This window comes from Phaethon aethereus (genome assembly GCF_964289735.1).
Source record: "Phaethon aethereus genome assembly, chromosome: 3".
In the NCBI taxonomy this organism is placed as follows: Eukaryota; Metazoa; Chordata; class Aves; order Phaethontiformes; family Phaethontidae; genus Phaethon; species Phaethon aethereus.
In genome coordinates this window covers 14,232,813-14,258,698 of record NC_138576.1, presented here as the reverse complement: position 1 = coordinate 14,258,698, position 25,886 = coordinate 14,232,813, and the positions used below count along the sequence as shown (strand labels likewise).

The 25,886-nt window shown below is 36.7% G+C and overlaps 1 protein-coding gene across 1 annotated transcript in view; it reads right to left on the bottom strand.

Annotated features, from left to right (window-relative positions):
• The window catches only part of NBAS (NBAS subunit of NRZ tethering complex), a gene marked incomplete at both ends in the record, with an annotated part of 185,312 nt that overhangs the window by 137,100 nt on the left and 22,326 nt on the right, over positions 1–25,886 (bottom strand). Inside the window, 12 exons of the mRNA XM_081997756.1 lie at positions 382–535; positions 1,184–1,267; positions 11,503–11,639; positions 11,942–12,046; positions 12,793–12,871; positions 13,143–13,277; positions 14,108–14,259; positions 15,417–15,542; positions 16,327–16,584; positions 17,694–17,887; positions 19,373–19,436; positions 22,457–22,585. Of these exons, the coding sequence (XP_081853882.1) occupies positions 382–535; positions 1,184–1,267; positions 11,503–11,639; positions 11,942–12,046; positions 12,793–12,871; positions 13,143–13,277; positions 14,108–14,259; positions 15,417–15,542; positions 16,327–16,584; positions 17,694–17,887; positions 19,373–19,436; positions 22,457–22,585 (1,617 nt within the window). The remainder of the gene's footprint in view (positions 1–381; positions 536–1,183; positions 1,268–11,502; positions 11,640–11,941; positions 12,047–12,792; positions 12,872–13,142; positions 13,278–14,107; positions 14,260–15,416; positions 15,543–16,326; positions 16,585–17,693; positions 17,888–19,372; positions 19,437–22,456; positions 22,586–25,886) is intronic.

The window sequence follows — 25,886 nt, the reverse complement described above, 5'->3', positions numbered from 1 at the left end:
ATACGACAGATAATAAAACATGTTTCCTGATACCCTGTGCACAACATTCCCTCCCTTAGCTACAAACATAAAATGTAATAGGAAACATTTGTCATGGACTACACAAGCGCTACTCTCTGCTACGGCAAGCCAAGTGAAAGGGAATCTACTGGCTTCCTATTCACTCCTACCAGTCAGTTATTTGGCTGAGTAAACTTTAGAGCAAGCGTAAGTACACTGCAAAAGGAAAACCAAATACATCAAAAGCCATAACGAATATTGAGACACAGTGCATATTACTGAGGGAAAAGTGTCTCATCAATACGTATTAAGACAGGATTCTGTTGAAGAAGGCTGATCAGCCCGAGTCAGCCCCCATCATTTCCTCACTGCTATTCTCACCTGCATCGCATATTTTTCAATTTCCTGTGCTCTGCTCAAATACCAATCGGTAACGAGATCTACTGAAAGGTCTGTAGTCCTGTACTTCAGTAACTCACGTTGCGTTTCATACAGAAATTCACCTTCATCTTGTAAAGCTGGTTCAACAACCATCCTTTAAAAAAAAAAAGTACGTACATGTTTAAGTATACATTTGCTTACTTTTTTTTCACTTAGCATTTTTCTTAAAACTTCTGGTTGTTCTGAAAGAAAATGGTACAACCAGGCTACCATTACACCAACAATTACATGAGAGTCAAATGCCAATCATAGTAAGTGCTAATTTTTGTCAGCAAAGTAACTAGTAAAAGGTTCCAAAAAGGAGATAGATCATGAAAGAAAGCATCCTCCCTACTAAAGACAGAGCTGTGCCCAAACTCTGCTTTCCATCTGTTCCTCACACAGTGAGTGATCACAGTTTTGTGATCCATTAATGCTGCTATGGTAGTGTTATGGTTGACAAGTAATGCGGCAGAAGGAAGGAAGGAAAAAAAAAAAAAAAAAAAAAAATCAGGATTTCCAACAGCAACCTCTCCCCATGCTCACATGCATTTGTGAATGCATAATCACACTGAACATAACGCTGTAACATGAAAGAGTGTTTGCTCAGTCTCACTAAGAGCTGAAAACACAAGTTAGTGTGCACAAAAATAAGAAGCAAGTCTTACTGCATATTACCCACATTTTAAGAATTAGTAAATAAATTCTTTATCTGAAAAGTACATAAATATAAAAAAACATTTTGCTTTTTCTATATACTTACCTGCATTCTGCTTTTTCACACCAGTCTTCTTCACGATGTTTCTGCTCGTTCCAAGGAAGAATTTTCAGCATCCCTTGCTTGTAACTGGTATAACAAGAGAAAAGCTTTACACAATTTTTTTTTTTTAATTGTGATGGCATTCAATTAATGGAATACTAAGCATATGCAAGTATTTCAATTAATTCATAATAAGCATGTCATTCAATTACAGTATCAATTCTTTAATATTTATCACTTCTTAATGAAGCTATACAACTGTGATTTTGCCTGTAGGATATTATCTGTACAAACACATATTCTGAATATACCATTAAAGATCCACTAAAACAAAAATTAGTACTTTCTTACTGACCGTACCTTTAAAAACAAAAAAAAAAGAGGGGGTCAGGGGACCCACTACATGCTTTAAGAATTTTTATCGTTTCACAGTAAGTATTCTGACTTCATATGCTGTCACGGAAGACTGAAATGAGTAAAAGCCTGTGATCTTCCCAGCTTAAAAAAATATAGTTTTTCACATTTTAGCACAAATCCTTGTACTGAACCAAAACAAGATATGCCCTGCTGTACTAATCTTTTCAATTAAGTTTAATGTGGTTTTCTGACTACAAACTTCCACAGTGAAACAGCCTCTAAATATCGAGTTTGAAATGAAAGAAAAAAAAAAATCTGTTTAAAGATGCAGATTAAGACTACCATGGGCTATTACTTGAATGATTAGTTATGGATCACTCTTGTAGGCTAGTTGTTTAAGCAGCATAAAACCACATCAAGCTTCCAATTCCACACAATTCCAACACGCAAACCAATTTCACAATATAGTACGAGTCAAAACACCAAACTAAAAATCAGTAGCTGCATCTCATTTAGCAACAGCCATTAAATACATTTAACAAAGCGAGGCACGTCCATACTAACTGCCCTGTACACATCCACATTTCTTCCAGGAGGACAGCCACCCCTCCTTTCTGTGCACTAACAATAATACCCCGTCTTATAGTAATTCCAACCCTCCACATGAAACGTGCTGTAGAAATCCAGCAATAAATTGGCAGAGATAGATTTGCAGGCTATAAAAGGCAAAAGAAAGCAGGTGAGAAGATGGAAAACCGCTAATTTCTGTGGCTCAGCTATACTAACATCTGCATTCAATTCCAGTGCTGTTGGGCAAAACACTCCCCAATTATCTTTATAATTAGGCACCATGTAATAACATCACTGAAAAATAATTAATAAGAAAACTCCAAATTAACATTTATGGTATAAGCATCAGGAATAAAGTCACCTCCTGATTTTGGGAAGATTCATCCCCCCCCATGTGGGGGACTGGGGGGGATGTTTTTTTGTTTAAATCTTAGATAACATAGTTTATCAATTAATTGCAAATAACAATATTTAAAACTGAGCTCAAACTAAATTAATAAGGTCACATTTCATATGTCATACATGAGGATGTATTTGTGTAAGTGAAAAAGTTCTGTTTATCAGTTGAAACATCAAATAACAGAAAAGCCAAAGTATGATTTACAATCCCTTCCAAAATATAAAATTAAGACAGTATTATCATGTCTTTATGTTACAATTAATAATGCTCTCCTTTTCTACGTTCTATTAAATATAAAAGGAAATCAGACAAAATTTTATTGCCCAAGAATTTCTTTCCATAGCAAAAATTTTCCCTCCACCTCCCAGTAGGCTTAAGAAGATATTGGGGGGGGGGGGGGGGGGGGGGGGGGGGTTCGTTTTGTTTCTCTGGGTTTTGTCTTGGTTGGGGGGAGTGTCTCTGGTTTGGTTTTCTTTTTCTTTCTCCCCCCCCCCCCCCCGCCCCATATTAACAGGCCTCCTTACCGGGGGCTTGGGGGAGAGAAAACAAGAGCTTTTATACAGCAGAGGACAGAGAAGGGTGTCATTCTAGAAGCTATTCAAATCACATCTGCAAAACTGCAGCAGAACTACCATGAGAAATACAGTAAAAGGAGATTTTCAGGTAACAATTCCAATTTCACATTACAGCTTTTTTCCCCAATATTAGTTACACATACCAATATCTTAACTAGCGTTCTGCCTCCAAGAATTGTTATGCTAAGATTTTGTTATTTTACTGTATTTTTAAAAAAAAAAACAACAAAACCACACTCAAATACAGTATGGGCCTGTAAGACTTGACTTCCCCTCACCTCCAAAATCCATCAAGTGAGGAAGCAATGTGCAACTCTGCCTACCTTACTCAACAGGATACAACAGAAAAAACTTGAAAAGTAGAGAGGCAAGCAATGTGAACAACCGAAGGTAAGAAGTGACCATCCCTTCTCTGAAAACCAGAGCAGATTGAAGAACCCTAGAAGAAAGAAAACCACCAATATGCCAAGATTGATAAAGTTGTCCACTTTTTTGTTTCACTTCAATAGAAAATTGGTCACTGTTTATACTTCCTACAAGCACTGATGAGAATAGGACCTCATTCAAAATAAACCACAGCAGATACTGTTTTACACCATATGTAGCTAAGCTGTTACCTACTTGCTGTGCGACACAGAAGATAAAAAAAGGTGTATTTGGATTCAGAAATAGGAAGAATTCTTGTAACAGAGTATCATGAAAGTCTGTTATGTCTAGAAAACATCTATTTCAGGAATATTTGAGCCATATATTATAGACACTTAAGAAGCTTCAGGAAAATGTTGCAATGTTCCTATTTTTTTCCTTTGGCAACTGCTGTTAGCCATTTGACTTCTGGCCAAAACTACTAAGAACAATCTCATGTTTCAGCACAAGATTTTGCAGGAATGAAACCTACAGTTGTTCAGCCACATCTATTCAAGAAGTACTATAAGCATACTATGAAAGTTTTTCATAAAAGGTTATTAACAGACCTCACCAAGAAATACTAAAGAGAAGATTTTTTCAGTTTGCAGGAAAGAATCATTATGCATTGCTATCTTGACTGGAAAATGTCTACTTCATCTTTTTTCCTGTCTCACAGCAGAAACAGTTAAATACTTTAAGACAGGTGTACAGATACGCCATGGAAAATTCTTTTTAAAGTATTTTCTGCTCTGGCTCAATTCTAAAAGTATTCAGGTTCACCATAGGAATAAGTTGAGAGAGAAATTTTTGGGTTTTGAAGGTTTCACCAAGAGTCAAGCTGCACTCAGTAATTATCTTCTCTAAATGCTTAAAGAAAACATCACAGAAAAAAGATACAACTGTAAAATACCTCATCCTAGTAGAAAACAGCAATTATGGAAAGTCAGTCTTATCAGACACGTTTCTGGCTAAGGTCATGAAAAACCAGCAAAACCCACACCACTCAGAACTGACCGATACCTTCATTCACCTCCTCAACAAGGCTAAAAAAATTCAGAACTCCCTCCTTCCCCTATATGACCACATCCAACTGTCCTTACTTTCGCTCCTCATTCTGAAGAGTTTAGAAAAACTCTTTATTCCAAGGACTGGAATAAATCAGTCTTGACACTAGCAAAGGATGAGAGATCCCTGTACCCGAGTCCTTTATAAAGGCAAAGAAATTATTAAAATGATGTATTTACATAAACATTTATCACAAGGTTTTTTTTCTTAACTGTTAGTTATGTTTTAGCAGAGATGTTTTTTTCCTCAGATTTCCCTATCAGTAACTCCAGTGACTCATGCAGAAACAGGGCAACAAAACTTAGGAGAAGCAGCTGTTAAAATGGAAGCAAGCCAGTTGAGAAAGATTTCAGGCATCAAAACACCACTGCATTCTGCAAACTCAAAAACATAAACGCAGATGAGACAGGGAAGAAAGAGAGATACAGACACGAACACATATATGCAAAGGGGTAGGGCTTCCATTTTTCTACCAAGCTTTTGCCTACAACACATGTTCAGCAAATCCAGCTGAACTGGGGCACATCAGAACCACAGCATATGCCCCGAGCACGATACACAAGTCTAGCTGGGCTGGAGTGGTAAATGTAGCACGCACAGGTAGCTTGCCATATGTGCAACATACACTCTATGCTACTGCATCCACAATTCATTAGTGGCTCTGCTTCTGCTACACAACTTCGGTTTTCTTCTAGCAACTGAAATCCCAGAGGCCGGAGGCAATAATGCAGATTTAGGCTGCACAGGCGCGGCAGGCGTTGACCCAAACTCCAGACATGAGGACGGATCACTACTAGTCACTAAGGCAGGTGGCCTTCATTTCCAGCTAAAAGAAGCCATCAGCTGTGCCATAACATAACTCTACACAAATATTAGCTTGGGGGTTTCATTTTTTAATTTTTTTTCCTGAGCCACTGCTTCCCTCCCACCCTTTCCACTTCTCTCTCTTCTTTTCAACAGTAGAATAAATATGATTGGAGCCCAGTAAACTGACAGGTTATGGAGGTATTCAACTCCATTTCTTCAAAAAGAGCTGACTTTCCTTGCATTGATCTTTTCACTCTATTGTTTACATTGGCTTGCCAATTCTTCCCATTCTTTGCTTTGAGAAAGGATGTCTGTGCTATTGTAGTTTCTACATCCTACTAACTGCATTTATTCAAACCTGCAGATTATTTTTCTCTCCAAGGATAAGCTTTCAAATAAAAGGAAGGTCTAATTCAGCTTTAAGGTCAAAGTCCAATTCTTTCTATTGCCAATGGCAACTGTTTGTTGGGTTTTTTTTTTTTCCTTCAAGCATTTCATAGAGCGTGCAGGTCTCTGAGAGGTCCTTTTCAGCAGAGGTGCCTCCCAGTCAGTCAGTCTCCAGCCTTTATTATTGCAAGAACAGGACTTTACATTTGTCCACCTTGAACTCCCCAAGGCTCTTGCTGGACAATTCCTCCAGCCTGTCTAGGTCCTTATGCATTACAGCTTGGCTCCAGCATAGCAGCTCCTGTGAAAATTCCCTCCTTCCTTGGTGACAGCTCATGCTCTCCGTATCTCCCGCGTAGCTTCAAGTTCTCATTCTCCTCTTCAAAAATCCTTGCAACTAATACCTATGGTACTTTTGCTGGCTCACTTTCTGCAGCAACTTTCTGGCTGCAGTGAGCTGCTCCTGCTGCTTTCCTGCATCCTCACATAGGCCAGTTTGCAGAAGAGCTTCTCTTCCTCCAAACCACTGCTTTAACTTTTACATGGAACACAAGAACCCTCCCTGCTCCCACCAGAAGTCAGTCCAGACAAGACGACAACTGCTGCCACAACAAGTTAATCTTTTCCCTCAAAAGTTATTTTTTCTACTTCATAGTGTAGAAGATCTGAAGATTTACTCCCCCCCAAACACATCCTGAAAATAATAATTACTACATAGATCCGTCTACCTCTAAACTGTTTTCGTCCTCTCCCTTAGTGCAAAGCAATGCATATAAAACCTAGGGCCCTTCTTATTTCTTTCACTGTAGCACTATACAAATGAATTAAAACAAACAAACAAAAGGAACTGACCATGGGATTAATTCTTTTAACATGAACACTTCTGAACTACACTACATTAAACAAAAGCAGCTCAGCTTCATAAGAAAAGAGGAAAAACTAATAAAAAAAAAATGAGGACTATATATTAGACAGTTCTGCAGACATTTAGTCATCAAACCTATTTACATAAACATACTAAGAAGAGAAGAGATGAAGCTGTAAGAGCCATATTGAAACTGCAGTGCCACAGGCAATAACTAAAAACCTAGTTCAGGAGAAGATATCATTATGGAAAGGCAAAGTTAACTATTTATGAACCTCTTAGTTTAATTGTGTGGTATTTATCTATTCATCGATGAGAGTCTACTACGTGGAAATTTTCAGGTTTTAAAAGCTTCACTAAGTTTTCAGAAGATATTTGCACTCCCACCCCCAGTTCATCCAGCAAATGGAGTTCATCCACAACTCTCCAGTAAAAATTCACTTTAAGCCATGATTGAAAATCAGTATTTGAGAAAGTTAAAGGAGTGAAAAAGCAGAAACACACAAAAAGTTGCTATCTTAGAGGGAAGATTTTTACTACTAGTGTAATGTGCAATATAGCAGACTTATGGCTGTCGAGGGAACCATACATTTGAATTTCCCAACTTCTGTGAGTTTAAAATGTGAGCGGTAATGTTGCAATATAGCAGTTAAATGTAGCAAAAAGGATAAGAAAATTAAAAGAAAAGGAAAAAGACTCCAGTTATGTATTTATAATGGTGGTAAAGCATTATTTTCCTCTGAGATCACCTTTAAAAACCTGAGGGAAACAGTCTTACTAAGAATGCTAGCTATAGCTATTAAAATAAAGAATAGAAAGAGCTATCATCTCCTTTGAATACCTAAACTCTTACCACCTTCACTCTAGTTGTCTTAACAGATGAAGTCTATGCATCTGATGGATCTTTGAGAAGGTGCATGAATCCCAATGACTAAGAGACAGCAGAGGTTCAGGAGTCATCAATTATAAAAGATGCTGAGAAATAATACGAAAAGAAGAAGGAAAACATTACAATTGCAACTCTGCAAAAACACATAACTGAGTAATGTCAGTCTATCACAATACCAATTTGAAGCCAACAGGCATACAGAGCCACCGATGCATCTTAGTATTTCAGATTCCTTCTCAGCTCCGGAAGGTGTTGAGTTTATATAACTTGCAGTCCTTTTCAAGAGTCTCATGAAGACATAAATCCTCTGCTCAGACATTACAAACCTCCTCCTGAACAGTTCTGAGAGCGACCCCTAAAGATGCTAAGCTACAAAACATGTGCCAAAAAACAAGAAACAAAAGGGTATCTACCACTTGAGACTTTACAAGCAGATACATGGGGGGAAAAAAAGGTACGTATTTCCTAACAACCTGTCACAGAAGACAGAAAAAAAAGAAATTCTTCTATTTTTTCCCCATTCTTCTCTTTCCAATTCTTTTTTTCCCCATTTGTTATGCCAGCTCTTCCTTGACTGGTAAGACCTTAAAATTTTTGTGACACTGGCCTCTAAATGCCATCCTAATGTAGACTACATGTGCCAGTAACAAGAAAAACAACTGGTTTATGCCTACGGAACGCACCAGCAAAACAAGACTTCTTTTCACTAGGTGAATTTACTATCTGCAGCTTGAACTGGAGGCTCCAGATAAAAGGAAATGGCAGTTATAATGGAACCTTTACAAAAACATTTCTCATAGGTAATGAAATCCTTCAGCTACAGCACTTCTATACGCATTCGTGTTGGCGGTGTTGTACAGCAAGCAATTATGTTTCAATGCTTTTGCCTTGGCAATAGCCAGAGGTGCCTATTTGTCCCACTCCACCTGTTTCACACATGAATAAGGCAGTGCCTGCTCTATAATCTCAAGTTTTTCCTCAGCCAGATTCCTCTATAGATGGAAGAACTAAGAACACAGAACAATGTGGTGAAATTCCATAAGCACAGGTGTCACCTCAGAGAGCTCTGAGAATCATCCCTCTTATCATGTAAAGTGCTCCACATACACAGACACAATATGGTCAATTCCCAGCAGCACTTCATCCTACACATCACTGGGCCATATATATGAAGACCTAGAAGACAAACTACAATATTTTTTCCCTCCACGAAAATCTTCTCTGCCTCCAGAGCTGCACACTGCTCAGCAAGAGGTCTGAGCTGCAGGAGGTCAAGCAGCAAAGGCACGAACAAGGTGTTCTTTAAGCAAGGCCAACGAGGCCTTAACATGGGCACTACCATGCAGCTGGTCCGTGTTGGAGGTCTCATCACGTGCACCACAGCAGTCGATCACCCTATTGGAATCTCTTGGTACAGAAAATTATGGCTTTGAATTTTCAGAAAAACAATGAGCTAATGTCTTTTTTGCAGTTGAAAGTAGAAAATCCTTCCGCTATCCATTTCATAATTGCAACAAGTGTTAAATTTTAAAAAGGAAAACCAGCCTAAGTAATTTCCTGACTCAGAATCCTTCACAAGAATTTTCTAGAGACAAAGTTCATGAAGACAGGTTGAATCATTCTCATCCCTTATCCCAAGAACACTGTAATTACAACCTGCTTAAGCTAAAGAAACATTAAGTCGCAATGCTGCAGACATTTTTTCTGCCAATTAAAACATTGGGGTTTATATTTTTGCAATATTTTCCTTTTGTTCACAAGTTTATTAATCAGTCAGTAACTGCAACTTTTAATTCCTACATAATATTAAAATAGTTTCACAAGTTGTATCATAACCTTGCTCAATCAGCTAATTTAAGGCAATAATGTCTACATACTGTGTTCTATAGAGAAGAAAACTAGATAGCACACATTTAAACTGGATTTTATAACAACTACATATCTACAGAATGCCAATAATTCTATTAATACTAATAAACCATTTAAAAAATAATTATTAGAACTATAAAAGGCCAAATCAACTCACTTAAAATGACAAAGAACTTCATTTCTCATTGATTCACATGGACTCATTTTGATTCACATGAAAAAAGAACTGTGAGAAGCTGAAGCTATTTGGACTGAGGGAAGACTCATCCCATTTAAAAAAAAATTAAACTAAGAAGACAGTGTTACTTTGTACAACTTAAGTGTATTTCACTAGAATATTATTCTCATTAACAGATTTTCATCAATACATATTTAATTCTATTACATTAATAAAACAGAGTTTTAGGGAGTATATTTAGCAATACTAGGTGAGTAATAAGTTTTGTAACAGGGAAACAGTTTTAGAAAAAGGATAGGTCAAATATACAGTGTATTTTTATAAGTATATAGGATTTGCTCTCATTCCCGTTTTGTAGTTGTCCAAAGACAAACACTTCAAGGACATACAGTATTATCTGCTCTGTAACCTGAAAAAGAAAGTGAACATGCGCATACCTCATCCTAGCTCTGGAAAGCTCTGTCTGACATGGGAATAAAGATTCACACTACATACTTCCATTTTTCATGATCAGGCAAAACTAAGTTCTTAACCCATAACTTCATATCTTTACTACCAGATCACTGGTGAAATGTTTTATTTTAACTGTCATTTTGCCTCTCGGCACATAAGTCAGTTTCTTAACCAACCCAACCAGCCACAACAACAAAATAAAAACCAAAACTGAGAACAAACAACCCTTCAGAAAGAAGGGGAACTGCTTTATGAACACCAACAAAATATTATAACCACATTTAGGAAGACCCTTCTTCCCTTCCTCTCACATAAATCTTACCAAAAGAGAAAAACTGGAATATATTTTACCAATTTTATATATAAACTCTGCAGTAATTTCTCTTCATGGTCCTAACCATTACATTAAAGAAAAGTACAAAACAAGTGTTTTCAGACGATAACTAAATAACTGAAAGTGTTCCTAATACTGCCAACACAATACAAAGGGTACTCGTAAGTATTAGATATTATGAAATAAAGATTAACTTCTGCTCAGGAAGGACAAAAGCGATAACTATTATAAGCTGGGAAAAATGTCAGGGGAATAACTTGATGAATTAAAATAAACTCTTCTACATGGAGAAGTATCCAAATGGGACTGTTAAAACTTTGAACTGAAAAACTTAACTAAAATGCTGGAAGACTACAAAATAAAAAATTCTATTAGCTATTCCAAAAACCATCCCTCTGAAGTAAGGCTTCAAAGTCCTATTGTAAAACATTAAATAATGAAATCTCCCCAGTTCTTTATGGGCACTGAACAACAAGCTTCAAAACTAATGTCATAATTTAAGTGTTTGAAAAAAACACTCTAGCAGTAAAAAATTCTTTTAATTAATATACAGAACATTATTATGATGTCCAAGAAAGACTCCTTTATGAAAATTTATACCAAAATTGACAGTAAACTCACATTTTATACTGAAATGAAAGAGTAGGAATGTCTGGATTTAAAGCTTTCCATAATTCTACCTTATCAAGCTGCATAAGAATCAGTGACAAGAAGATTTATGATTTTGAAGTTAGTGACTGCTTAAGTATTAAATTACATTTCAAAACAAATCCAGAAAAACATAATTGTTTCCAGGGAGCTAAACACTTGTATTGTTAATTTCCTAACACTGGCTGTTGTTACAAACCAATTACAGATTTGTATTTACACCTGTGAAAATCTGGGCAGTTTCAGCTCAGAAAAGTCCATGCTTCCTCTTATGTGTAACGGAGGCAAGAACATTTAAAGTCCCTACTTTCCTGATAATAACCAAAAGAGACCAAAAAAGCTTTCACGAACGGCACAAACTAAAGCAGAAAATGAAGACTGGTCAAGTACATAAAGACAAAGCTGCTCTCTTGAATCCAGATAATTACCAACAGCAGATTGCCACATATGGAAACTAATGTAAGGATTAACCTAAAAATCTTTTTTTTCTAGTTAATATCCATTGATGCATCCTTACCAAGCTTCAGGCAACAAGAAAGCATACTCATGTGGTGAAGTAGTCTCTGGAAAATTGGAGAGAATTGCCTGTCTGTGTGGAAGTAAAGCTGATCCATGGAAAGTGAACAAAATTTCCAGGGCTCTGACATTGCTTTCCTAAAGAGAAAAACATTAAGTTGCAGAACTAGTTTAAGGCTGATGTAAACTAAAAATAAGCAAGAAATGTAAGCTTAGGTCACGCAACAAACATTTAATTTTAAAATTTTCTTTAGCAATAAAGTAGCTCAGGGTCACAGCATTTATTTATTTACAATCAAACAAATATACCCCCCATCTCTTAAATTTCCATTGAGATTCAACCAAGTTCAAGGGGGGGGGGGTGGGGGGGTGGGAATACACTTAAGTGCAAAGAGAAATACCAAATAAAAATTACATTCTAGCAAAATAAATATTAATACCCGAGCATAAGTTCTTGCTGAAAGTACAATATTCTGATTTCTGAACTTCTTGAAGAATTCACCATCATAGTGCTGTTCAGCTGCATGAGGCCCTCCAAGGATCTCCTTAAAAGAAAGAAAAAAAAAAATTATAAAGATTGGGTTTCATACAAGATCATCAAAAGTATGAAAAAGCCTACATATTTCTTTATCTTAGGATGAATAAGCATGAGATATATGTGGAAAAGCATGCTGCTGTTTTTTATTTGTTTCAGTATGGGAAAACACAGATGCATTTTTGATTGATAAGCTAAGACAATTCTCTACCTTATTTTAATAAGGGTTTAGACAACATTAGTTTACAAACAGATGTGATAAAAGTCATTATGTGACTAGTGCCAACTGCAAAGTTAAAATTCAAAAACTAAGCAAAATACAGTTTGACATTCCAAAAACTCATTTCAGTAAACTCATGGAAGAAAGATTCATTAGATAATCTGAATAGAACTTGCTAATTAGACTGGCAGAAGTAAATAATAGTAATCCTGCACTAACTCCACATCCCATGTTGTTGCATAACTTAATTCCCTGCAGACATAGTTATGTTCAAAGCAGGCTGCTACCCAACTATACCTCTCAACACTGGAATAGAAGCTGTCCATTTGCAACAGTAAAGCAGGAGAAACACAGTAGCTTGAACAGAAAACAGCTTACTTTTCTCAAGTGAGAGACTGTAGCATTTCAAGAAGACTATAAACATTAATACTACAATATATAACAAAAAAAGATATGATGATGTCATGAAAATGTTACAGGAATACCTGTGGAATAAGAACTCAAAAGAACTGTAGCCAGTTACCAAGTGTCCTCACCTCATACGTTTCAAGGCGATCAAGGTAAGTTAACAACTTCAGCCTGCTACGGCAGAGTTCTTTTTGTTCCAGTGTCAGCCTGTGTTCAGAACAGGAATTTTCATGCTTGCAATTGATATTGTACATCATGTGCATATGAAGACAACGGTTACAACCTTTTAATGACTTTGTGCACTAGAATATATCAAGAAATTAAGTAAACCAAGAACTTGGACACAATATAGTGCCAATTAAAACTTAAAAGCTTTCCTATTAGGAATAACATACGTGAGAGTAATTATATTCTTGCAACTGTGTATTTATAATAAACCTATAACTCTGAATAAAACATGGCCTAACATTTCATTTACTTTGAAAAGTTTACTGATAATAGCAGTTCTTGACGCTTCTTGGCCTCTTGTTCCTTTCTAGTATCCATTTCTTCATCTGGTGACAAAAAGTCTTCATAGGGAATGTCAAGGTCCACCTCCCCCGGTAAGATAAACCTGGAAGACAAAACCAACAATTTAATCAATGTTGATTAAAAAAACAAGATAAAACAAACTAATTTTTTAATAAAAACACACTAACACAGCTTTCCATTTATGTCTTGACTAAAAATCTAAACTTTTATAGAAGATAATACTGAGTTTTGCTGTTCATCACAGGCCAACAAGAGGCATCATCTTGTTTCCACCCACTCCCTAAAACAAACCAAAAAAAGGAAATTACCAACCACATAGCTATGAAGGCTGATAAAAGTTTCTAAATTCCGCAGGTAGCAGTGGGAGCAACTGTGCAGCATAGAGTGGTAACAGAGAACTGCACGAAGAAAGAACAGCTGCTTCTATCTCTACCATCAGTAATTGAGAACTCTCTGCATGTATTTCCCCACTGACCCACTGTGTTTTGCTTTGTTTCCATCTCCACTTGAACAACAGAAGATTGTTACAACAATTAAGACATACAAAAAATGCCTTTATAGTGGTAGTTGCAGCTTCCACAAGAGGCATCAGAAACAGATTCTCACAGAACAACAGTGACATCAGAAGTTCTCTATGATGAGAGAGCATATGAAAATAGAGGGCATCCAGAGAAGAGGGGAAAAATGCATTAGAAGGTAGTGATTTTACTTTTTCCAAAGGTAAAATGAGAATAGGTAACTTGTGAACATAGAATAGTTTTGTTCAAAGCATTACCTTTCTTTATGTCCTGCAAAAGCATCTTAATATTTTTGTTAGTGGTTGGTAAAAAAAAAAAACAAACCACAAATTATTAGAAAAGACTTCATATACTATTCTTTAAAAACAAACAAACAAACATAGTCTTCCCAAACCTGCCACCATCTTCTCCTTTTCCTATGGCCACAAGAGCCTCCAAGTCTGTGCCTTTCAAGCCGTACTGAAGCAGCTTCTTAGCAGCATCCACGTTCTCCGGAACTCTTTCCAAGCACTCATGAAGAACCCATGCACGCTTCTTAATTTTGCTCTGTCCAAGAACAAGAGTATAGATAGAATGTTATATGCTTCAGTCCAAAGCAATGAAACCAGAGATATTAAAAACTTCTAATGTGTTTCTTCAATTTAAGAAAATTTTGAGTTAATCTAATGACTAACAATGTGAACCAACAAAAGAGGTGAGAATGCAGAAAACATAATTGCCTCAGAGTGTATGTGGCTGAAAAGGGCACATAAATGCCAAATGATTTAGCAGAATTTTCACAGCTGGAACAGAAGTTGTTATTTGTATTCCCTAATTAGTATCACTCCTCCTTACACGAAATGAAATGTGATGTTTTGGGGCTAAAATGCAGGTTTTATAAACGAAGTGTATTCCACAATAGCACTAGAGTAGTTTTCAGTACCAACCCCTCCACATGCCAATAGGATTCTGTAACAGAAAAGACACACTAGAGTCACAGAATATTATTGGCCTTATATGCTGATCTTACAGTTGAGATTACACAGCACACGGCTACTTGTACAAATCTTATTTTGACATTCAATTAGTATCTGACTTGGAAAAAAAAAACCCAACAAAAATTAGACGACATTTCTCTTCATCTCTTGGAAGGCCTTCCCCTATATCACCATTAGGTGCAGCTTTGACCACACTTGTCTACTGAGTTCTAAGTCTTTCTTCTAAGCCAAAAAACCCCATGTTGGATTCTACTGAAAAGCTCCAGTTACAGGTAGCAGATTTCACCGCAAATTATGTTATTCAAACTTTGCTATATAGCTACTGGATACCAACTTTACCTTCCTATTTAATTTTCTAAAATACTTGGAAGTTATTTAAATGCTTTATATTTCCAATTATTATTATTATTATTAGTTTTCCAGGCAACGATCTCCTGCTGCGTGTCAGGGAGAGATTACACCAGAGAAAGTAAGCTCCTGTTAACAGAAATTGAAGATACTTGAAAGATTGACATTAAAACTTCCACGGTCTCCAGATTAGGCCTTCAGTTAAATTAACAAGATCACTCTCTTCCACATGACATGAAATGGAATTTGCAGGACAGCTCTCCAAATTGCCACCAATTTATGTTGCATAAATTAGAAAAAAATTGAGAATTCAGCTTCCGTAAATGTAACGCAGCCATTCTGATAAGAAAGCCTAAAAGTCACAAAAAACAAACCCACCAAGTAGTCTTGAATTGAAGCAACGTTAACAGCCGACTTCCTCCACTGCCTTTGATACACAAGATCAGAATCAAGGCCGTATGTTTGAGCCAAAGACAAAGCTTCCCCATATTCTTCATTATCAATCTAAAAAGAAAACACATGAAAAAGAAAGTAAACTGATTTCCATATTAAACAATCAATTATTAATTCTGTGTGTTGAAACAGGTAGAGGTATAATTACTATCGGTAATGCTTATGGAGGTAGGAAAGAGAATGGTTCAAGATACAGATGAGTAGGACTTGATCTGATGGACACCTCCAGAAAATTAGAGATTTTTCCTCAAGAAAAAGGAAGAGGTTATTTAGGTAACCAGTATGACATCAGCACTCCCTGGAAACTCTAAAAGCTATAGAGTGGGCTCGTTTGCCATCGGAACAATTGAAGTGGCCTAGACAAAGTACTGCCTAGAACAGTCTTAAAAATGAAGAAGTATCTGTTCCATAAGAGTGAGTCACAGGCCTAATTTATATGTACACCTGAAAAAACAGGCAAGTAAACTACGTTCACATCAGAGTATAAATTAACCCATTCCCTGGCCAATAACATGCTAAACTAATTTCATTTAATATATTTGCCAGGTCTTTTGTTGTTTGTAAACACTCACACGAGTACACGTCCAAGTCTGGCCAAGCTAATCATGCACAGTGTCTCCTCAGTGACCTGCAAACATCATCTCATTTGAATTATTATAAAGCTAGTTTTAAACAATGATCCCTTCAATTAGGTAACACAGTACTAAAACAACTGTCAACTAAGCAATGTGTGCCTAAATCCTTCTGTTAATATAACAAGCATTGAAAGCAAAATTAAAAGTTCTTTCTAAATAAAGCTGATAAAGAGATATATGACCTTTCCTTCCATACTTACTTTTCTCTGGTACAATTCCTCTGGAGTTGTGGATCTTAAACTGACAAGACGGAAATTCTTTGTGATAGTACGTGGACGTTTCCGTGGAGGAGCAAATCGTTCCATTTCTGTCACAAAGTACAGGCCTTGCTTTAGGTAGCTGAAGTATCTGTCCTTAGCAGAAGTTTCATCATCTGAGTCAGAGTCATCTTCTCCCTCATCTTCATCACCAGGCCTGCTCTCCAAGCGTAATCTTTTTGGAACAAGTTTTATCTCACACTGCACAGAAAAATATGAATATGAAGCGTCCACCTAGTACACCTCAGTTTGGTGAGAATTGAGTACATCTCCACTTGCAGTACTTCAGATTTCAGAATCAACATCCTTCCTCCTTTTCTCCTTTAAACCCTTTATTTCTCAGCTTGCTTAACATGCCCACAAACCCTGACTGCATCTGTCTCCTAGAGAGATCATCCCTTACCTACTGGTGAAGGCTTCTTAACAGTAACCCGCTATTACACTAAACATCCTACACCACCCCAGACAGGGCAGAACTATGGAGGCATCTTCGTACACTGTTACACAGCTTGCTGCAGCGTACAGCAGTGTTTCAACTCTTAGCTATGCAAAGCAAGATTTTCTGTTCGGTGCAAATGTCATCTCAGACTACATCCTTAGGCTGTAATATGCCAGTCACTGGCTGTATCTTATTTCCAGAATAATAAACCTTTCCAAAAACATACATGCAAGCTTTGGTACGTATTGAGATAGCCTGATAAATATTATTTTAAACTTTTAAGATATTTCAGACCTATTTCAATGTAAGCTTTAGGAAAGAGTAATTTTCTTAGTTTCAAAGAAAATTCCTGGTTAACTTCCTTATGTTCTACTCCCTCCTGGAATCCCACTAAGATGAATAAAAATATATATCTCTTACATGGTTTTGCCCTAATTTAAATGTGTTCCTCCTTTCTTTTAAATATACTCCCTCTGTAAGAGGCATCTGTTTCAAAACAGGAGAGGGATGCTTGCAGTATTCTTCAAATGCGCTAACATACAAAGCAGTGAAAACTGTCAACACAAACTGTTTGCTGCAGCAAGATTCCTCTCATTCAGGCACAGCCTTCCGGGAGTTTTGCTTCTACTCTCCAGAAGTTATTTGACAATGAAGTTTTTATTAAGACAGTTAAGTTGCAGCAAGTTCAGAATTTCCCTGCAATACCTATCTAGAGATAAAGAAAAAGTGATTTTGTTTCCTATTACTAATAATAACTTTTATGTTTTTTTTTTAACCACACCATACAAACAACACCCCTAGGATTACATATTCGAAAGCAAACTGTTTCTACTGCATTCCAGAAACATATCTGCTTATGCACATTCCTCACCTCCAGACTTAGAAAACCTCCATCGTGAGCTGAAGTGACCTGAGGAGAACTCTCAAACCATTCACATGACTTTCCCAGCAAATTTCTTAATGTCTTGACTGATGACACAGTCAATGCACCAGAGCAGCGAGCCAGGATGACAGAATTACCAGCCCACCAATTTACATCTATCAATGGGTAATAGGATTCTTTATCTAAAATAAACAAACAAATAAATAAGAATGGACCGTACAAAGAAAGATAACTTTAAACACCAGGGAACAACAGAAGTGCCTTCAATTACCAAGAGATTTCACCTGATGGCCTAATTTAACTAACACTTATTATTGTATATGCATCCTTGTTTCATTACGTTTGTATTTTAGATCAATTATGTTTTAGTAAATGAGTTCTCCATTAAATAAAGCTGTTGAATAGAAAAAAAAAAAATCACTTAATCATGGATGTAATTATTTTTTACTATTATTTGGAAAAAGAATTCACTGTAAATTGATTAATTGCACAAAATATAAAAAATTTTAAATATTTAATAAAGATCTGTTTCAATACTTCCCCAGCCATCACTGACCAAGTCTCTCTGGCAACAAAATAGTATTGATAAAAATCAGAAAAGGTTACACTGCTTTTGAGGACAAGTGACAACTATGAACAAGGCTCCTGAAACACCCTACAAGATGGGTGTTAATTTTTAAAAAAATTAAACCAATAAAACAAACAAAAAGAAGTCACCATGACTAGGGATGGAAGCTGTGTCATTTTTAAGACTGTCTTCATTACGGTAACTGGATGTTGGGGCAAAACGTTCACCAGAGAGTTAGCTCAGTGAGATCACTACAGGGTCATTTCCGACCTCTCTGATGAATACAATCTTTCCCCAAACAGCACTGAGAAACAGATCAGCTTATCACTCTTCTGCCACTTCAGTGCTTAATCGGCAGCCTACCCATAAAGGTCAGATGAGTTAACCCAAAGAGAGAATCACCAAGAAAAACAGCAGAAAGAAACAGAGATCTTTTAGTAACATAAATGTAGACAAGCAGTAGCGAATGGGTCGTGGAATAGCTATTCTCTCTGCACTCCTGGCAGAGCCATGCAATAGCCAGGTGATAAATGGCCATACATGGTGGCCTGAACTTTGGGAAAAGAATAGTGTCTGACGAGGCAAATCCAGACAGAGGAAACAAAGCCCTTTTGGTTTAGAATTTTAAACTAATATCTTTAAATAATGTTAACTTTCAAGATTTATTAGACATTCATAGAAATAAAAGGTAAAGGTAAGTTTAGGTTTTAGATATGGACTCTAATAATGTGTCACCCACAATATTATGATGCAGTGGCTTCTGATACAAGCTGAAGCATCTGCTGAATGTTCAGCATTCTGCAGAGTCATAATGACATGATCAATAATAAATGAAGTCCTGTACTAACTGAAGTATCATCTTATTTACGGTTATGGCTACAAAAGTATTCCTAAGAGAGGATTTAAAAAAAAAAACAAAAAAAACCCCACACCACTATCGTGACACCATTTAGCAAGGCCGTGCTACAAATTCAAATCATACATACAGTTTTGGCAGCTATTCTAATTGAGATTTAAGCTATTTCAGGTCTTTGTATATTTGTGTAAATATTTTTATCTACACAATGGTATAAAATAATTATCTACATGTACCACATACCTTTTATTTTCTTTCTTTTTTCACTAGAGAGTTTCCAGTCTGGGTTGATCTCATCATAACCAGGCTGAAAAAAACAAAAAACAAAAAAGTGCAAGACAAAAAAAGGATTATATACAGGCAAATCTTTGTAACACAGACAATCTGTTTATTTTATGTCTATTGCTGACCCACTCATTTTTCAGTGAAAACACTCCCCATAAATTCAAACTTTTCCTGAACATAAAACATACAGCTGCTGTAGTGACATTGTACTTTTCTCCAGACAGTTAAATAAAAAAAAAAAATTTAAAAATTCATACCAAAATAGACTTCTGGGTTCCTAAAACATCACATTAGAAAACAAGAGTACCATCAGACCTGGCCTAGTCAGCATTAAAAAGTAATCATACTCTAAAGATTTCTAAAATAAAGGCTCTCCAGCAATCAGAAGCTCACCAAGTGTTTGCTTTTCATGTCTATATATAGGACTGCAAACATATAAAAGAAGAATCCCCAAAAGAGTTCTCCTGTTTGCTCCGTGTAGTGTTCCTGAGTACCAGCCTGGTACAGTGCTATAAGTATTTACTATGGTCATTTTCATAATTATAAAGCCTCTTTCAAGACCAGTGCAACAAGAGAAGCAGCATTATTTAATGATGCACTGCAACATTTAGAATTAGTAAGCTGTTGCTATATTGTTTTTTTTAACTTTATTTAGTAGTATCAGAATACATAGGAACTGCAGAAATACATATGACAGTAATCCTGCCCCTAATTGCAACACAAGGGAAGTAGAATTGCAATGCAAGGGAAGTAGAGGTAGATTGTACAGCTCAGACAACCGAAGCTGTTTTGGGTCAAGCAGAAAGTGATTTTCAGACGCAGTATTTTAATAGAAAGAGAAAGGTCTACTAATTAAAAGTAAACATGAGGCCACTTTAAGTTAATTTAACAAATACATTTGGGTGACAATTAAGTAGGAACGGCACATATTATGAAAATATCCATTGTACTTGGACACTAGTTTCACCTATAAAAATCATTCTGAAAACTGTCAAATACTGAATACTCCTGTATAGCACCCTCACTAAATGATAAAGTCATGAAAACAGCTTTGGAATACATACTCATTATTGTTAAAAACAAAGCAAAAATACAACAATTTAGTGTAAACATCCTTGAGCAAAATCTGTATTCTCACAAAAATCTTAAGCGTACATTAAAAATAGATATAGATAGCTAGATATGAATATATATACACAATGCTTTTCCCAACACTGGAGCACAACTTTTGTTCATTTTTTGTTTTTTAAAAGTACTTTCCTAAATAAGCTTGGAACTACATTTCTGTGGAGGGTTGAGGCCAGCCAGCAGTTGAGCACCACACAGCCGCTTGCTCGCTCCCCTGCCCAGTGGGACGACATAGGGACAGCAAAAGCAAGAACAGCCACGGGTCAAGAGAAAGACAGTTTAGTAAGCAAAGGAAAGGGGGGGCGGGGGGGGAACAAAAAACAAGTGATGCAAAGGCAATTGTCCATCATCTCCCACAAGCAGACTGGTGCCCACTCAGTCTCTAAGCCATGGCTATGTTCCCAACACCTCCCACGGCTCTGTTTTTACTGCTTGATCACAATGTCATACGGCACAGAATAGTCCTTCTCCAGTTGGGGTCAGCTGTCCAGGCTGTGTCCCCTCCCAGATTATTGTACTCCCCTAAACTACTCATTGGGGAAACAACAGTGAGAAACAGAGAAGACCTTGAAGCTGTGTAAGCACTACTGAGCAGTAACTAGAACACTGGTGTGTTATGAACACTGTTTTGGTCACAAGTCCAAAACCCAGCACTATACAGGCTGCTATGAAGAAAAAAAGCTCCATCCCAGCCAGACCCAGAACAGTTTCACAGCCAGTACAGCCTAATCAGATCCAACTGCTTACCTAGAACCACCAAAACTTAAGCTACACAATACCACACCCATGTTTCCATGTCAGCATGACTTCATTCAGGCCACGATAGCCTACTGTCAGTCTCCACTTCAACTTTTGCACTGGCCATATGGGACTGCTAAAGGGTGAGCGGGTGTTGCTGATCACTCCTTGGCTCTCCAGCCAACAAATCAGCTCATGGATGGGGATCAGGGAGTCTCGGTTGGTGCGATATTGCCGCCGGTGCACTGTTGTGGTAGCGATCGGCACCTGTTGTTCTTCAACCCTCAGCAACCCCACAACAGAAGGGTCCTCTGAGAGACTGGCCAAGGCAGACTGAGTATAAGCATTACAACTACAAGCACTACTTAGCAACAACTAAAAACATCATACTAAATCCGAAACACAGCACTATACCAGTTATTAAGAAGAAAATTAACTCTGTCACAGCCAAAACCAGGACACTTAGTCAAGAAATTAATGGGAGTAAAACCAGAATAGTTCACATATTAGTGTGCATCATTTCAGATTTGTCACTTTTCAAAATGAATATACATTTTCCTCATGAAAATTAAGTGTTATGTTTACCCAGACAGTGTATTAGTTATTTGGAATTTTTTTTGAAAACTAGTTATTTTTAAATTCCCAGTGTTTAAATTCAGACTAGCCACATGAAAGTTTGTGAGTGTCTGGGCAATTCCTAACGTAAGTTCCCCTACTTAGTTTTGCAAACAATTCCTGTACAAAGCATGTGACTTAGTAATACCAATCTGACGAACAAACTGTTCTGGGGCATTATGTGACAGAAGGTAAGGTAAATTTTGAGGGAGGGATAGATGAACACATTAGACGTCCAGCAGAATTCAATCATTCAAGCTAAGTTACCCGTGTTGGCCTCCACTTACATTTCAAAATAACATTTCAGTCTACCTCTACCAGTGTTATCCCCTTGGCAGCAAAATGCCTCATGAAAAATTCACTGCAACATAACTTTTTCTTAAATTTTAAAGTTTAAGGCTCACGGTTAAAACATAGAAAGATTATTGTAAATATAGGGTTGACGGGAAAGACAGTATGTAGCTACAGCACAGTTAGCTGAACTACTCTCATCTAGGAAAATGCATCTCCAGAGGATTAAGATATATACTGCAAGTTTCTAAATATCTATATATTTCTTACCTGATCAGTTTGATCCCATTCTCCTTGCTGTCTGAGAGATGGAATAGACCAGATTGTCAGTTTTCCTGAGAAATGAATAGCTGCCAGAAGAGTTCCATCAGGAGAAAGATTCATCTTGAAAACTCCATCCTGCCAAATGTTAAGTCAGCAAAGTAAAAAGAAACCAAACAAGAAAACAACAAAACAAAACCCATACACATCAAGGAACAGCCACCAAAAAAAAAAAAAAAAAAAAAAAAAATCCCCAAAACCCCAAACTATTTTTTATATTTTAGGAAAAAAAACATTTGTACATCTTCCATCCTGAAAATTTAACGTGCTTTAAATTTTAAAAAAAACTATGTTGAAGGTCAGAATAAGGGTAAAAAATCAATTGTGGCATAGAAGAGTAAAAACTACCTGTATAAAGGAAGAACACTACCATAAGACTAACAAATCTTGTGAACTTCTGTACCACATTGTTATACAGCAAATAAAATCTGGAAGTGTGGCATTCCTAGGAGAACACCACAGACAGCAATGCAGAGCTACTCGGAGGAAAAACGGTAGGTTGTCCTCTGTTCAGAGAAAACATTCAGCAGCCTCAGTTTTCTACTGTCCTGCCTCTCAGGTCCACCCAAGGAAGACTGTTACCAAAACACAACTTAGAACAGCTCTTCCTCCCTGGCAGCAAACTTTTGGGTTTGTTACCAAAAAAAAAAAAAAAAAACCCACCAAAAAAAAAACCAAAACACACCCCACAAAAAACCAAACACCCAAGGGGGACGCATACGGGAAATACACAGGTGAAGAGATCCTGAAGGAGCACATTGTTCATTACAGGACACCGAATCCGAATTTAAGAATCTCCTGGGTAACAATACACTAAGCAAGCAAATAGTGAACATCAGATTAAGTCCATATGGAAGAAACAGTTCAACATCTGTAAGTAAACTTCATCAAGGCTACAAAAATTCTCCTGACAAAGTTCTCCTTCAGCTCGGTATATCTTAAAAGGCAAAATGTACTTCAAACAAACTACTTCCTTAAGGATTCATGAACTCCCACACAATTACAACTGAATCTATACACTATTTCCATGAGACAGAAGCCTCTAAATATACACTCAAATTTTAAAGTCAAACTTAGTGTCACTGACAATGCCTAAGTTTCTGAAAATACAATTTATATTAATTCCCCCTGCCCTCAACACAAATTCCGTTTTCAGAAAGATCATTAGGTTCTCAGAGAGTCTAGTCTTCACTGAGAGACAGTAGAATGCAGATTCCCAGAATGTGTATCGTTTATAAAATTCCATTTTGTTAGTGCAGTTCACTTTTTAAAACTTTCTAATAAAGATTCAACCTACGGTAATGTTAGAACTATCCAAGTCTGTAGCTAATCAATTTTTAAGCCAGCACCTCCCCCCTTGCAAAACAAATGAAGTACAGAAAAGTTACTAGACATCCATATGATTAAGAAGTTTTAATGGAGTTTCTACAGCACATTAGTGGTAGATAACATTTGAAGATAACTATTCTTTTAGTGTTTGTTTGTTTGGGTTTGTGGTTTTTTTATTGTTTTTATTTTATTTCTTAGGCTGTCTTAAGTACTAGCTATGCCACAGAAACAATGATGATCAAGTAATCTGCACACTGTTGTACAGTGGTTTGCAGCTGTTGAGAGCACTACTTAAATCCAACTTTAAAATGTGTTTTTAATTGAACAGGAGAGCGTTAAGGTCTTTTTTTTAAACCAACTATTAATTTTTTCTAGTATAATTCTTAAGTATTCTCCAGTCATATTCTTAAGCAGCTAGAGTACTGAAATCTCTATTATAGTTTGCCAAGAAATTGTACATGCTTACTAATGGCAATTCTTTCTTTCTTTACAAAGCAAGTTGCATGCACAGAGGACAAAGAACAAGAGACTGTGAAAGGGCTTAGAAACATATAGCTAAAATATATAACCCATTCAGATAAACAGTCAGTGGTATACATCACAGATCTTAACACGGGTTAAACATTTACTCAGTAGTCAGTGATAATTCTGTTGCTGTTAAATTTAGATGTCAGGCAGCCATTAACACATTCAAATTTACCACCCAAGCATTGTTATCTATAGAGATTCATCAGTCCATTGGCAATGTTGCCTCAGTAAATAGCTTGTCAACTTAAGGGAACTGCAGAACAAGATACTGAAAACCTCAGCAGGTTGGCACTTCACATTTTATAAGGGTGATTTAAATTAGCAACACTAAGAATCAAATTCCAATATAGCTAGTTCTAATATACAAGTCCTCTAGCTGCCATGCCTGTCATACATTAACAGCATTGCCAATTTCCCACTAAAAGTATAAACTATGCCTCATATATTTAAACCATAATCTCTGAAATCAGATTAAAACATTCAAGGAAGAATAACAATCTGCTTTTTTTTTGTAAATTTAGTACTGGCAAATGCAGTGAAGTTGAAGTTCAGTACACCTACACTCAGTACTAGCCTTCCAGTAAAAAATAAAAAAAGTTTACTTCAGCCTTCTCTTTTATCTTTTCAGTGAAGGAAATAAAATCTCTCCCCATTCCACCCTTGTGAGAGATTCGGAAAGATTTGTTTTCCCCTTCCAATCAGGCATGCAATTTCTTCTTTTAACCAGTCACCTAAACATCCCAAAAATCTATTAAGGTCATTTCCAAAGTCCATATAACTTCAGACCAGCCATTTTTCCTCTCAGGAGGATACAGTGAGAGTGGTAGACAGATTCTTTACTGCTCTTTCCTTGTAAAGCAAAAGAAGGGAAAACAAATTTTTTATGAGGAGGGAAAGGGGAATAAAAAAAGGAATCAAACAAAGGCTACACACAACTAGTAGACGAGAGAAAGTGGTGCAGTACTGCATGGGTAGCTCCTCAGGCATGTAGAAGAAAGTCAGGAGCACTGTGTGCAAAGCCTTGGAAATAGAGAAAGTACACACCTACACCTCAGCATGACACTCAAAGATTTAACATCCAATCTTTCAGGGGAGAAGAATATGCAAGACCCATACCCAACGTTTCTTAAGAACAAGTTGATTCTGATCAGCAGTTTCATGAGGTTCACATGTGTCCTGGTAGTAGAAGTTTGATCCATAACAAACCTTTGAAGCTACTTAGCAAAATGTTTCTAAAACATCTCATAAATAAAAACTGTAAAAACCGTAAAAAAAAAAATCTTGTAACAGACTGTAAAAAAAGTCTTTGTGTCTTCCCTATTTAAGCCATGAATAATTAGTTTGAATCCACTCATATTTTACTTCCCCACATTACATGAAAATTTTGGGTTATAAGGTGAGAAGTTTTTTGTTTGTTTTCTAGTGGGAGTGGGGTAGTACAGAAGGCTGGGGTTTGGAGTTGCTCTTATTTCTCTCTTGGGCATATACTTGAGAAACACCATCACAATCTACTCTCTTCTTG